The sequence below is a fragment of the Salvelinus fontinalis genome, chromosome 4 (genome assembly GCF_029448725.1).
Source record: "Salvelinus fontinalis isolate EN_2023a chromosome 4, ASM2944872v1, whole genome shotgun sequence".
Classification (NCBI taxonomy): domain Eukaryota; kingdom Metazoa; phylum Chordata; class Actinopteri; order Salmoniformes; family Salmonidae; genus Salvelinus; species Salvelinus fontinalis.
In genome coordinates, this window is record NC_074668.1 from 77,154,801 (window position 1) to 77,166,808 (window position 12,008).

General features: G+C 42.0%; 2 protein-coding genes across 5 annotated transcripts in view; one reads left to right on the plus strand and one right to left on the minus strand.

Moving 5' to 3' along the window:
• Nucleotides 1-3,816, minus strand: part of LOC129854449 (transcription initiation factor TFIID subunit 4-like) — a 102,872-nt gene extending 99,056 nt beyond the window's left edge. For both annotated transcript variants that reach the window (XM_055921501.1, XM_055921500.1), the window contains exon 1: nucleotides 2,488-3,816. In XM_055921501.1, the coding sequence (XP_055777476.1) occupies nucleotides 2,488-3,781 (1,294 nt within the window). In that variant the 5' untranslated portion in view covers nucleotides 3,782-3,816. The remainder of the gene's footprint in view (nucleotides 1-2,487) is intronic.
• A 792-nt stretch (nucleotides 3,817-4,608) lies between these two features.
• Nucleotides 4,609-12,008, plus strand: LOC129854450 (protein LSM14 homolog A-like). 3 transcript variants are annotated; one of them, XM_055921502.1, is made up of 9 exons: nucleotides 4,609-4,935; nucleotides 5,531-5,694; nucleotides 5,800-5,947; nucleotides 7,265-7,453; nucleotides 7,702-7,776; nucleotides 7,976-8,155; nucleotides 8,325-8,496; nucleotides 8,632-8,911; nucleotides 9,160-12,008. In XM_055921502.1, exons 1-9 carry the CDS (start codon nucleotides 4,815-4,817, stop codon nucleotides 9,181-9,183), a joined length of 1,353 nt encoding a protein of 450 aa, XP_055777477.1. In that variant the 5' UTR covers nucleotides 4,609-4,814; the 3' UTR covers nucleotides 9,184-12,008. The 3 variants fall into 3 exon arrangements, with proteins under 3 accessions (XP_055777477.1, XP_055777479.1, XP_055777478.1); XM_055921504.1 differs by having other exon boundaries at nucleotides 9,163-12,008; XM_055921503.1 differs by having other exon boundaries at nucleotides 7,265-7,449; nucleotides 7,701-7,776.

A 12,008-nucleotide genomic window follows, 5' to 3' on the forward strand; every position in this document is an offset into this window, starting at 1 on the left:
TCGGCGATGTAATTTACAAAATAGCCCCCAACACTCTACTCAGCAAAATGGATGTAGTCTATCACAGTGCCATCCGTTTTATCACCAAAAGTCCCAAATACTACCCACCACTGCAACCTGTATGCTATCATTGGCTGGCCCTCACTACATATCCGTCGCCAAACCCACTGGCTCCAGGTCAGCTATAAGTGTTTGCTAGGTAAAGCCCCGCCTTATCTTAGCTCACTGGTCACCATTGCAACACCCACCCATAGCACACTCCAGCAGGTATATTTCACTGGTCATCCCCAAAGCCAACACTTCCTTTGGCCGTCATTCCTTCCAGTTCTCTGCTGCCAATGACTGGAACGAATTGCAAAAATCTCTGAAGCTGGAGTCTTATATCTCCCTCCCTAACTTTAAGCATTAGCTGTCTGAGCAGCTTACCAATCACTGTACCTGTACACAGCACACCCGTCTACCTCATCCCCATATTATTACTTACCCTCTTGCACCCAAGTATCTCTTCTTGCACATTCATAATCTGCACATCTATCACTCCAGTATTAATGCTAAATTGTAATCATTGTACATAGATGTTTCTATTTTTCTTTTCTGTTATTGACTGTATGTTTGTTTATGTGTAACTCTGTGTTGTTGTTTTTGTCACACTGCTTTGCTTTATCTTGGCCAGGTCGCAGTTGTAAATGAGAACTTGTTCTCAACTGGCCTACCTGGTTAAATAAAGGTGAAGTAAAAAAATAAAAATGTAAAAAATAATGAGTGCATACAAAATGCAGGAGTAGGCCTATCCGTCTGCTGGGCCAACACAGTGATATTGTTTCTTTAAGAACTTCAGTGGCTCTTTCACATGCCTCATGCAGCTCATGGTAACAACTTTGAGAGATGAATACCAATAGAGGAGATCATGTCTGGTGTGTTGTCTATGTCCTGCCACTTCATTAAACTTGCCCATTGGCAAAATATGTACATGCTTGTGATGTCAGAAAAGTCATTTGATTGGGTGATATCAAACAGATTTGTGGAACTTTCCTAGAACTGGAATGATGCATGCCATTGTGTACTGTGTTCCGTCATATTGTCAATGCCATTGAAATATACTGTATATTATATTCAGTATACCAGTAGGCATTGTTGTCACCATACCAACTGAGCAGCGAACATTTTGCTCACATGCAGTCTTGGTTGTGATCTTTGTGTTGTGTTGATAATGGGTGTCATGAATCATGTAATAACTTTATTCAATTTCAGATATTTCTTCAACATTATACAGAATTCACCTAAAATCAATACAGATGTAAAGGATATTTTTATATATATTTTTTTTTTACAACCAAATCTATTTTTTTTTTAATGGAAATTGGATGTTACAGGGTCCAGACAACTTTTTTGGTGATTTCACATGTTTGAGAAACTTACCCCCAACAACAAATCACTTCCTCAACCATTTTGTGTAATATGGGGCCCCCGAAAAAGCATGACCAAAGGCTCCAGAAACAAGCAAATACATCCTCTTAGAAAAAAGCTCTCAGTATAGTGACGCAGTTCTTTCGATGTTGCACACAAATTGTCATTCCAAACTTTATCCGCAATGTTATATTCCCTTTTGCACAACTCGAGCTGTTTCCCCTATCCAGCTGTTCCATTCTCCATGTAGCCTGCTGCTACAGGTAACTGCCAAAATAAAAGGAAACACCAACATAAAGCATTTTAATAGCACATTGGGACACCACCAGCTGCAAGAACAGCTTCAATGTGCCTTGGCATAGATTCTACAAGGGCCTGGAACTTCCTGTGTGTAAGAACCCATGCTTTCAGTACACTTCATATCCATCATTTATTCAAGTGTTTCCTTTATTTTGGTGGTTACTTGTAAATTGGACGGAGATGTATCTCCCGAGTCACAACAAAGCTCTATAATGTTGCGGACAAAGTTCGGAATGGCACAATTTCATATGTAAAACATCTAAAGCTCGGCATCACTACTGACAAAAAAGGACACATTTGTTTTTGGAGCCTTTGTTCGTGTTTTTTCAGGGCCCCTATACTACACAAAGAGGAGAAGAGATTAGCTGTTTGGTGAAAGTTTCTCAAAAACGTGAAATCTCACACAAAAGGTGTCTGGACCCTTTAAGATGACATTTACATAAAAAAATAGAGATTTATTTGTAAAAACTACTTCTCCTTTAATCTGTATAGAATTTACAGATGTAATCTGTATTGACAGTTGTTTTATCAAATGAATGCTACTTTGCCCAAAGCACATTCAGAATCTGCTGCATCTTTGGGAATCTTCAGGAAGTGAACAGGGAAATGAAGGAACACATCACATGTCCAGGTAATGTTTTACATTAAAGTACAGAAATGATGTAATGACAAAGCACAGGGCTCTCAAAAAGACCTGCCCAGTTTCATTGTTTTGATATGAGCAGATTTCCCCTCTCTCTGATTTGAAGAGAAGAGCAATTCATCCTTCTAACACCTTACCCGGTGGGATGGTAAACCCAGGAGGCAGTTGAATGGTCGTCTGTTGTTGTTGGGGGGGTCTGACAATCAGCTGGGGGGCTACAATCCTTTGAGCCGCTGGGACTCCCGGTCGAAGCAGAGGGTGTGTAGCGGTGGCCACAGACGGTGACGCTGGCCTTACCATTCCAACCGTTGTTGTTTGTCCAACAACATTGACTGCAGGCTTTGCCATAACATGACTTGCAGTAGTCGCCGCTGCTAGGTTGAAAACAGCAGAGGGAGAGGAAACAGAGTTTATTACGGAATTGACAACACCTAACGGACTGGACATGACTATTTTGGACTGTACGGGAGCGTCCGACTTCGCTTCAGAACCCTCTTTTTTGTGGTTCACTTGCGAAGCTGCTGCACAGGTGATCGGTCCTATCGCGCCTTCTTTAACCAAGGCCGAGACGGTAGTGCCATTTCCATTATGTGCGATGCTCGCTACAATGTGACTTGGTAGTCTTTGCAAAGCAATAGTAGGAGTCCCCTTATCCAGGGGAATCGCTGATTGAGTTGAAGAAATGCTGGAGTTAGATAAAGTGAAATTCGTTGTATTTACACAAGATGTAACGTCAACGGTCCGACTTGAGTTTGCTGCACTTGCACTGCTAATCAACGCATCAGTTCCCGCCGCAGGGGGATTATTCCTTGACGTTACCGCTCCTCCGGTACCGTTCAAACTCTGTATTCCCACGGATGCACTCCGTAACGATGCAGTTATACGTTTTCTTGGATGATCGACAATGTCTGTTGATGTCTGACCTGAAGCCAGAGCGGAACCTCGGCTGGTGCTGCTGCTGATGCTGTTGACAAGCGGATAAGTTGCTACACCACCAGATGCAGGTACTGTTGTGATAGATGATGTTCCATGTGATTGCAAACCGCTCTTGGTAGCGTTTACTCCAGTCTCTGAAGTGGTAGAAGCTTCCTCAAAGGACGGAATAGAACTCAGCGAAGAAGATGTAACAGTTTTCTCTAAGATAATTTGTTTAGAGTTCATCTCCTGGTGCATCCCAGCTTTATGTTGTCCTTGTTGTTGTTGCTGCTGCTGTACTAGTGTAGTAACGTTACCCACTTGGGCTGGTAGCGTTTTCCCTAAGTGATGCTTTGCAGTGACTGTAGACCCAGCACCTCTGTTTTCCGACTGAGTATCTGCAGGGTTGCTTTGTCCAACAAGTTGTGACTCCAAAGAGCCCACTAAATCGCTCACAGCTTTTTCATCCACCTCAGAAAATAGCATATCTTCCAGTAGGTCTGAGGTGCTCGCCATCTTTGATCATAGATCGCTGTCTAAAAAAGTGTACGTGAGTGAAATGCGCATGCGTGTTACTAGGCATTGTGGGAGTTAATCTGACGTCAAAGAGACAATATTTATGTTTGTTTTTTTCAAATTTCATTGATTAATAAATGTATTACTAAACAAAATACTGTAGTAAGGAAATTGTTTAGCACGTTACATTTCAGCACGTAATAAAGTGGGAGTTCTCACAGAAACTCAGAAACCTCACATTTTATTATGGCAATGAAAATAGGCTTTAGTCTGGGGGGACATCAAGTACAGAGTAGCATATGGTCCCTAGGACATATTTTATTTGTCATAGAGATTTTATTTTGACACTTGCCACAGACACGACTGGAAATACTTAGTAGTTTCCGCACCAAATAATTTCACCTTCACCTAATTTCACCTAAATGTTTTGCTTCGGCTAGCTGTGGCTGGCTGCTGGTTTGTTAGAATTGCTGGAAGGACATTTTGTTAGATGAAGAAGATCGCAACTGCACAATTGTCTTTATTGCAGATTACAGTAAAATACATGGTACCTGTGTGGAAACTGCTTAATTAAACAAACGTTGTCTTTGTATGTATTTTTATGCATAAGGGATGAGCGAGAGAGATGGGCGATACGGTATCCAGTGGCAGCGATGACAACTGTACATAAACTGTAGTTGGCAGTCTCAGATCTAGGATCCGTTTGCCCTCTCCCAATCCCAGAAAGTATCCAGAAGGGAGAGTAACACAAAACTAACCTTAGATCAGTAATCTTTGAAAGGTAGCAATGATCCAGTGAAAACTCGCGATATCTACGGTTGACAGAGACAATTTCCCACCATTCTTTGCGGTGAGGCAAGGCATCATAAGAAAACGGCCATGTCGTGGTGCTAGTAAATTGGTGGAAGAACGAACAAGCAATAATCTTTGTTAGAAGTGTACAAACAGGACTAAATAGAGTAGCTAGCTACTTTCCATATACTTTTGGAAGATATATATTTATTTCCCACACTCAAATAAAAAGGAAGACGGTATGAGTGGAGGGACGCCCTACATCGGGAGTAAAATTAGCCTAATCTCGAAGGCCGAGATTCGCTATGAAGGAATTTTATACACAATTGACACCGAAAATTCGACTGTTGCTCTCGCCAAAGGTAAGCTAAAACGTATACATTGCAATCAAATAAGTCGATAAATTGAAAACACAGTTTTTTTTACTAGCAATGAGGTGCAGGCACTGTCACTGTCAAATTGTTCACAATGCTAGTTAGCATAGCTAGTAGCTGGCTTTGTCGAATGCGTAATCATGCGTGTGGCAGGCTAGTTTAAGTTAGCAGAGCTAATTTAACTTGCCCGTTTCACTGCAAACGCTCTGGCCTGTTTCATTCATGATTTGTTGGTGCATTGCTTAGCTGACCGGTTTATCACTTCAGCTAACTTGCATGATTAGATAGTAAATGTTAGCGGTTAATGTGGACGGGAAATCGGCTTGATAAAATGCTAACGATGTTGACCTTAATTTGATGGCTAGAAAGTGCAAGTTAGCTAACTAGCGACAGTTCTATTGTTTCTCCAGTGGCAGCTAGTTCGCTGCCTGTTTGCACTGGTATGTGCATGTGCTCACTTGCATTCTCTTTGTTTACCTCCTGCACGGCGTTATATTTTGTCAATACTAGACTGTACAATGAATGGTGGATGATCTGGCAGACAATCAATGTAATTTGTCTTTGCATTTGTTTATCCAAACAGTCCGCTCCTTTGGCACCGAGGACCGCCCTACTGACAGGCCAATTCCACCACGGGATGAAGTCTTCGAGTACATAATCTTCAGAGGGAGTGACATCAAGGACCTGACTGTTTGCGAGCCACCAAAAGCCACCAGCTCCCTGCCTCAGGACCCTGCCATTGTTCAAGTAAGCAGGACATTGATCTAGTCAATGATTCATTGGCAAATGTATTTGCTGTTTACATATTTAATAGTTATGTATATGGTTGTCTTAACATTTTGTTTTTCCCAGTCCTCTATTGGATCCACCAATGCTCCACCCCCATCATTCCAGTCTGTGGGCTCATATGCACCCTTTAGCAGCAGGGCTCCTGTCCCCCCTTACAGCCAGTTTAACCCCAGCCCCCTGGTGTCCCAGCAGTTTGGAGTTGTTGGTGGAGGTTGGTACATTCATCTTGTTGATTCGCCATTCTATCATCTCTGAGATGTCTGAAATGAAGAATGATCTTGAAAGCTCTTGTATTGTCAGTGTTTAATGCGATGCTGTTGGAGCTAGTACTTTTTTCTTTAACATATCTGCCTCAGAACATAAAATTGCATGATATTCAATGCGGTATGTTGCTTGCAGTTAACAAAAGTGGAGAACTGCACTTCTTGCATTATTATAATCACACAACCTGCCTTCGATCATGATTCTCAGTTCCAGTGCATTACACAAGTAATTGAACAAAGGTGTCTTCTATATGGGGGAGTTGTGTTAAGAGCCCCAGAGCTCGGTCTGAACAGTAACGTGTCACTTGCGGTATGGTTTTGGAAGCATAAGGATGTTATCTTTAATATAATTGAGAAATTATAATTAAAGAAAAGGTTACAGTGATACCCACTTTTTTTTATAGGGTTAGTGTTCCCACATGGCCATATCTCCATGTTACAGCGCGTGTTTACGGAAGACAGAGGCACCACCTCTGCTAATTAGCTATCTAGCATGCTCCAAACACCTGTGTGTAACTAGAAGGTTGCCAGAAATGTGACACTGAGAAATACTGTTGACTTCAACTGTCATAAAGCTGGTTAAAATAGTGTAAAGTAAGTGTATATTTTGCAGTTGTGAAATTATTTTGAAAGTAAAGGGCTTTGTTTCTAGAACCGTATTGCAATTTATAATCGATTCATGTTTAAATTTAGTATTTGGGGCTCCCGAGTGGAGCAGAGTTGTAAGGCGCTGCATGAGTGCTAGAGGTGTTACTACGTTCCCGGCTTCATATGTGCCACAACCGGCAGTGGTCGGGAGTCCCATAGGACCGCTCGCAATTGGCCCAGCGTCATCCGGGTTAGGGGAGTGTTTGGCCAGTGGGGCTTTACTTGACTCAACGCACTCTAGCAACTCTTTGTGGTGGGCCGGGTGCCTACATGCTCACCACCGATGCCAGTTGAACTGTGTTTCCTCCGACACATTGGTGCGGCTAGCTTCCGGGTTAAGCTGGCGGGTGTTAAGGAGCGCGGTTAGGTGGCATTTCGGTGGATGCATGACTTTGCTTCTCCCGAGCCCATTGGGGAGCTGCAGCGACGAACCAAGATCGAATAACTGGGGAGAAAAAGGGGGTAAAATAATATATATATATTATTGCTTATTTGGCTGTGTTGGCTGCCAGAGCCAGTCTACCTTTGAATATATCATATAATGTCCTTGGACCTTAAAGAGTAAAGGTAGGCTCCTTAAGAGTACATCTTGGGCTAACCCCTGCCTTGTCCTCTAGGTCGCACCAGCCCCCAGCTGGACACTCTGAGGAAGAGCCCTTCCCTGGAGCAGGCAGTGCAGACTTCCCCCACCACTACCCCTGCTACACCTGCACCAGTGGGACAAAGGAACCCAGCTGGCCCATCAGCCAGGCCCATCACTACCCCGGGCAACCAGAAGCCTCCAGACATCCTGGAACAGAGGAGGGGTGAGGCTGGCAGGGGAGGCTGTAGCCAGGCTTGGCCTGAGCGTCCACAATACACTGCTGTCACACAGACTAGTCTACATTGCCTGTTTAGAACAATTGCTTAATTGCCTGTTTAGAACAATTGCTTGATTGCCCATCTCTCTAAGTGAAGCACCTGGCCATATGGCTTTCTAGTTTAGAATATTGTTGCTCTTGACTGATATTCCAAAATAATTGCGAGTTTGGTCCTTTTATTTTGTGCTGTTCAGGCCCTGAGGTTCAGAAAATACCCAGACCAGATTCTGAGCAAGGTGGTGGCGACAACCGGAATAACCGTCAATGTGGTGAGTTGGTTCTCATGAAATACCAGTGTACTTGTTAACCTGTTTAAGCTCTCGCCATAGCTTCTGTTGTACACTGCCTTACTGGTGTTAATGTGCCCATGTTTTTCTGTCGAGATAAGATCTATACGGATTCAAATAAAATATAATTTAAATGCTGCTTTGCTATTGTTTGTCTGACTCTGCTGTCTTGTCTTCCCAGCCGGTGGTCCTCCCTCTCAGCGCCGTGGTCGTGGAGGTGGTCACCGTGGAAGAGGCCGCTTCAACCCACACAGAGACGGTCCCATGAAGTTTGATCAAGACTTTGACTTTGAGACTGCCAACGCTCAGTTCAACAAGGAGGAGATTGAAAAAGAGTTTCAGAGCAAACTCAAACTGAAAGGTATTATAGCATGTTCCATGCAGCAGTAATGGCATGGCCTAGCCTGGGTTCCTACCTAAATTCCCAGGCTGCCACTGTTGACTTGGAACTTGTCAATGTTTTGTGTACTCTTATCTTAATCCAAGTTTAAGAAGAAAATTGTTTATCCCTTTTTAATTGTCTAACATAGACGACAAGCCTGATAAACCAGAGAAGGCTCTTAATGGAGATGAGAAGGCAGATTCTGGAGTGGAGACCCAGAACAGTGAAGGCAATGCTGAGGAAGAGGAACCTGTGGTTGCCAACGTTTACTACGACAAGACTAAGTCCTTCTTTGACAACATCTCTTCTGATGATACAAGGCATGTCCCTTTTGCTCTCAAACAATTTTTGTATTTTTACATGTACTTTGTGGTATTGATAGTGTCTCATACTAATGGAAATCCAAAGCATGTCGGTTAGTCTTTGGCATTAAAGGTCTCATTTTGTATTTACAGGAAAGCAGCTGAGCGATCTGGAGGTTCAGGATTCCCAAGAAGGCAGACTTGGGCTGAGGAGAGGAGGATGAATTCGGAGACCTTTGGCATTCCACTGAGGCACAATCGAGGCCGAGGAGGCTTCAGAGGAAGTCGTGGTGGCATGGGCTTCCGTGGGGGCAGAGGGCGTGCCATGAGCAGAGGTTCCTTTGGACCCCCTCGTGGGGCCCCACCCGGCTTCAGGGGAGGTTTCCGAGGAGGCAGCAGAGGTGGCCGGGAGTTCGTTGAATATGAATACAGGGTAAATAATTCCTTACCATTTGGTTTACACCACGTGTAAAAAAAAAAATATATATATATATATATATAAGTTGTGATTTTATTATTCCAAAGTTAAATGTACATAAGCACACACTTGCAACAAAGGACAGGACAACCCAACATCACACTTATAATGCAAGTAAAGTTCAATATGATGCATGTCTTTGTCTCGATATTATTAAAGGCTGGATGTGTGTTCAAGTCTAAACATGTTTTGCTTTATTCCAGAAGGATAACAAAGTGGCTGCGTAGTGCACCGGAGAGATGGATCCACCAAGAATTGTAGCCCTTCATGGTCCAGAAATATTTGTCAAAAAGAATGACAACATACTCTGTAAATTTGCCACCAGCACGGGGGTTGACTGCTTGATTTCAACGGGTGTGAATGCAGTTTCTTTACCAATTTCATTTTTTTCTCCCAAAAATACAACAAAGGATTATAATGTGCTTTTGAAAATTTGAGCATTGTTTGATATTATACAGTAATCAGAGGGACAAGAACTTGTGTAAATATCGTACTCCAGTGGAATTATTCAGTATTTTTGCATCTTTTTGAGTTCCTTTCTTACTAAAATTGTATTTGATAATGTTCTGTTGTGTAAAGATGTATGCAGAAGCCCGCAGATACTGTGAGTACTTTGATCACTGAAAAATAGCTTTATTTTTTTGGATATATTCTGCAATGTACCTTAGGAGCACTAAAATCCTACATAGCCTGTCGGGTCACAGTTTTTTATTTTTTTTATTTTTTCCTAGTCTATCTTAGCCATTTATCCCGTGTTTTGACGTTCTGCTGTACTTTGCCAAGTTTCTTAAACTATTGTTTCAGTGTTCCTGCTAAAAGACTAAAATGTAAATGTTCTTGGGGTACATCAAGTAGATAAGTGGTTTACATCATATGTTCACTTTTGTTGTTGTGAAGATCCTGCTTTCAAATTAAGGTAGTCAGTTCAGACCTTTAACATAAGCTATTTATACAAGATCAGAGTAGGTCAGACATCCTGAAAACACTTTGGGTTTTGGAGCGTTTTCACTAATCGGGATAATTTGTTTTATAATTTTACTGAATATTGAATGAATGTATTTCTACTGCATCACGCTGTTATTTCTGCCCCAAAGATATTGTGTGGTTGCCACTTAACTTCTGGTTTTAGAAATGCATATGAATGAAATTGATTCAGAGCTGTTGGGATGTTTTCTCTACCCCTAAGCATGCCCTGTGGTTCCCAACACCTGCTAATGCTGGTCACCAATTACAGGTCATGTTGGGAAGGACTGCGGTCTTTGAGATTCAGTGATTGGGTGCGCTGCACATATTTGCTCTGGCATATTTTTGTTAAATGTAGTGTTGGTGGCTGTTGCCCTTTTTTGTGTAGTCAAAGGAGGCTTTTCTGCAACAATCATGGCTGAACTTGGAGCATCAGTCATTAGAAATGTCTATCTAGCCTTCTCCATCTCCCCAGCGCTTGAATATGAAATAACTGCCATGTTTTAACTAGCCGCTTAACAAGTGTCTATGGTATTAAATCATTGTTGACCTCTAAATGTTTGCCCTGCAGGAGAAGATGGCTGCTTCTGGCCTAGACTACTGTGTAACCAGATTGATTTTGTCCCCAGAATGGGACTGGGCACATTGGGCTACTTATTGTTTGTTTCAGAACAATTTGCAATTCAACAACTGTTACTGGTGTATGTTGACATTTTTCTAGCAGACAATCTTGCTTTACCTGGTGGTCTATTGCCATGCTTGCCCCTTGTATGGTGTTGCATCTGAAACAACAATCTGGTGTGCTCAACTCTAAACAGAAAGATGCTGGTGTTTTTTGTTTTTCAGTCCCACTAATGCAACTTCAGTGAATAATAGTATCATTCACCAGCTGTATTGACATTGTAGTAGCCTGACACACAAGTGATTCTAACGCAAGCTTGTCCTGAAAAAAGAAATTGAGGACTGCACATCTATTTGTTGAAGTGACAATATGTTGGGGGAGAGCAAGGTCTGTGTAACTTGGGAAAAATCTTCATTCAGCCATCAGAGATAATATTCTGCACAACTAGGTTTGAGTATACATACATAGATTTATTTTAAGTCCAACCGCTAAGTTTACATGAGGTTGAAGGAAACAAATTCAGTTGTTGGAAGAAGTTAGATGAAAAGTAGTGAAGTTACTCCAGGCCTTAAAACCAATCTACTAAGCTTCTGGAAGAATTCCTAGTGATCCAATTCCAGCATTTGTAATAAACCGCATCGGTGCTTTAAGCTTGCTATGTTTGTCCCTTTCCCCATGCTTGGGGAAGTCTATTGAGCATGGTCTATTGTCCAGCACTTGCAGTTTGGAGGATTGTCCATAAAATCATACCTCTTGAAGCGATTCAGATTTTTAATGGCATATTTTCTTTTTATAAGATAAAGGGATATGAACTGGATGTTGAGGCCAGCGGATAATGGGGGTGGATTTTTCAGATGTTCTCACTTTTTGTCAGTATGTTTGGGAGTGCTAGGAGGGTTATGCATTTATCTTTCTCTCAATTGACCTACAGTATGATGACAATATGTAAGATGTACTATTTGAAAACACTACAAGATAAACCTGATCTAGAACATGAAAAATGTTGGGCAGCTAGGCCAATATATCCTGTAGTTCATAAATGTGCAGTTTGACTGAATTGTTGTACAGACTGATAATACAGAGGTTTGGCAGCGTTAGCCTTGTATGATTCATCCTGATCTGTGAGCTCGTGAGATCAGGATGGCTTGTACGGGGCTATGGCAGCCTTGCCTTGTGATAAAACACAAAATAATGACTCCGGACAAGGATTATACACAGGAGCCTGGGCAGTTGCAATAACCACATCGGTGTAAGGTCCAGAGCTAATTTGAGATTTCAAACAGTACATATTACCTACATATTGCTGTAACGTTTTGATTACATGAGTTACTCCTTCCGACCTCTGGAATAATAAAGCCAGATATTGTTTCTAAATAAAGCAGTTGAACAGCATGGTGTACTTCAAGTGGGCCGCCTTCTGCAGACAAGTTTTTACTCTATTAAAAATAAACAATTGTTCAATAGCCA

Excerpts from the sequence above, each read along its gene's own strand:
- LOC129854450 (XM_055921502.1), top strand. The coding sequence starts at position 4,815 with ATGAGTGGAGGGACGCCCTACATCGGGAGTAAAATTAGCCTAATCTCG. Across the intron at positions 7,777-7,975 it reads CCGGAATAACCGTCAATGTG|CCGGTGGTCCTCCCTCTCAG; the intron begins GTGAGTTGGTTC and ends TTGTCTTCCCAG. Across the intron at positions 8,156-8,324 it reads GAGCAAACTCAAACTGAAAG|ACGACAAGCCTGATAAACCA; the intron begins GTATTATAGCAT and ends TGTCTAACATAG.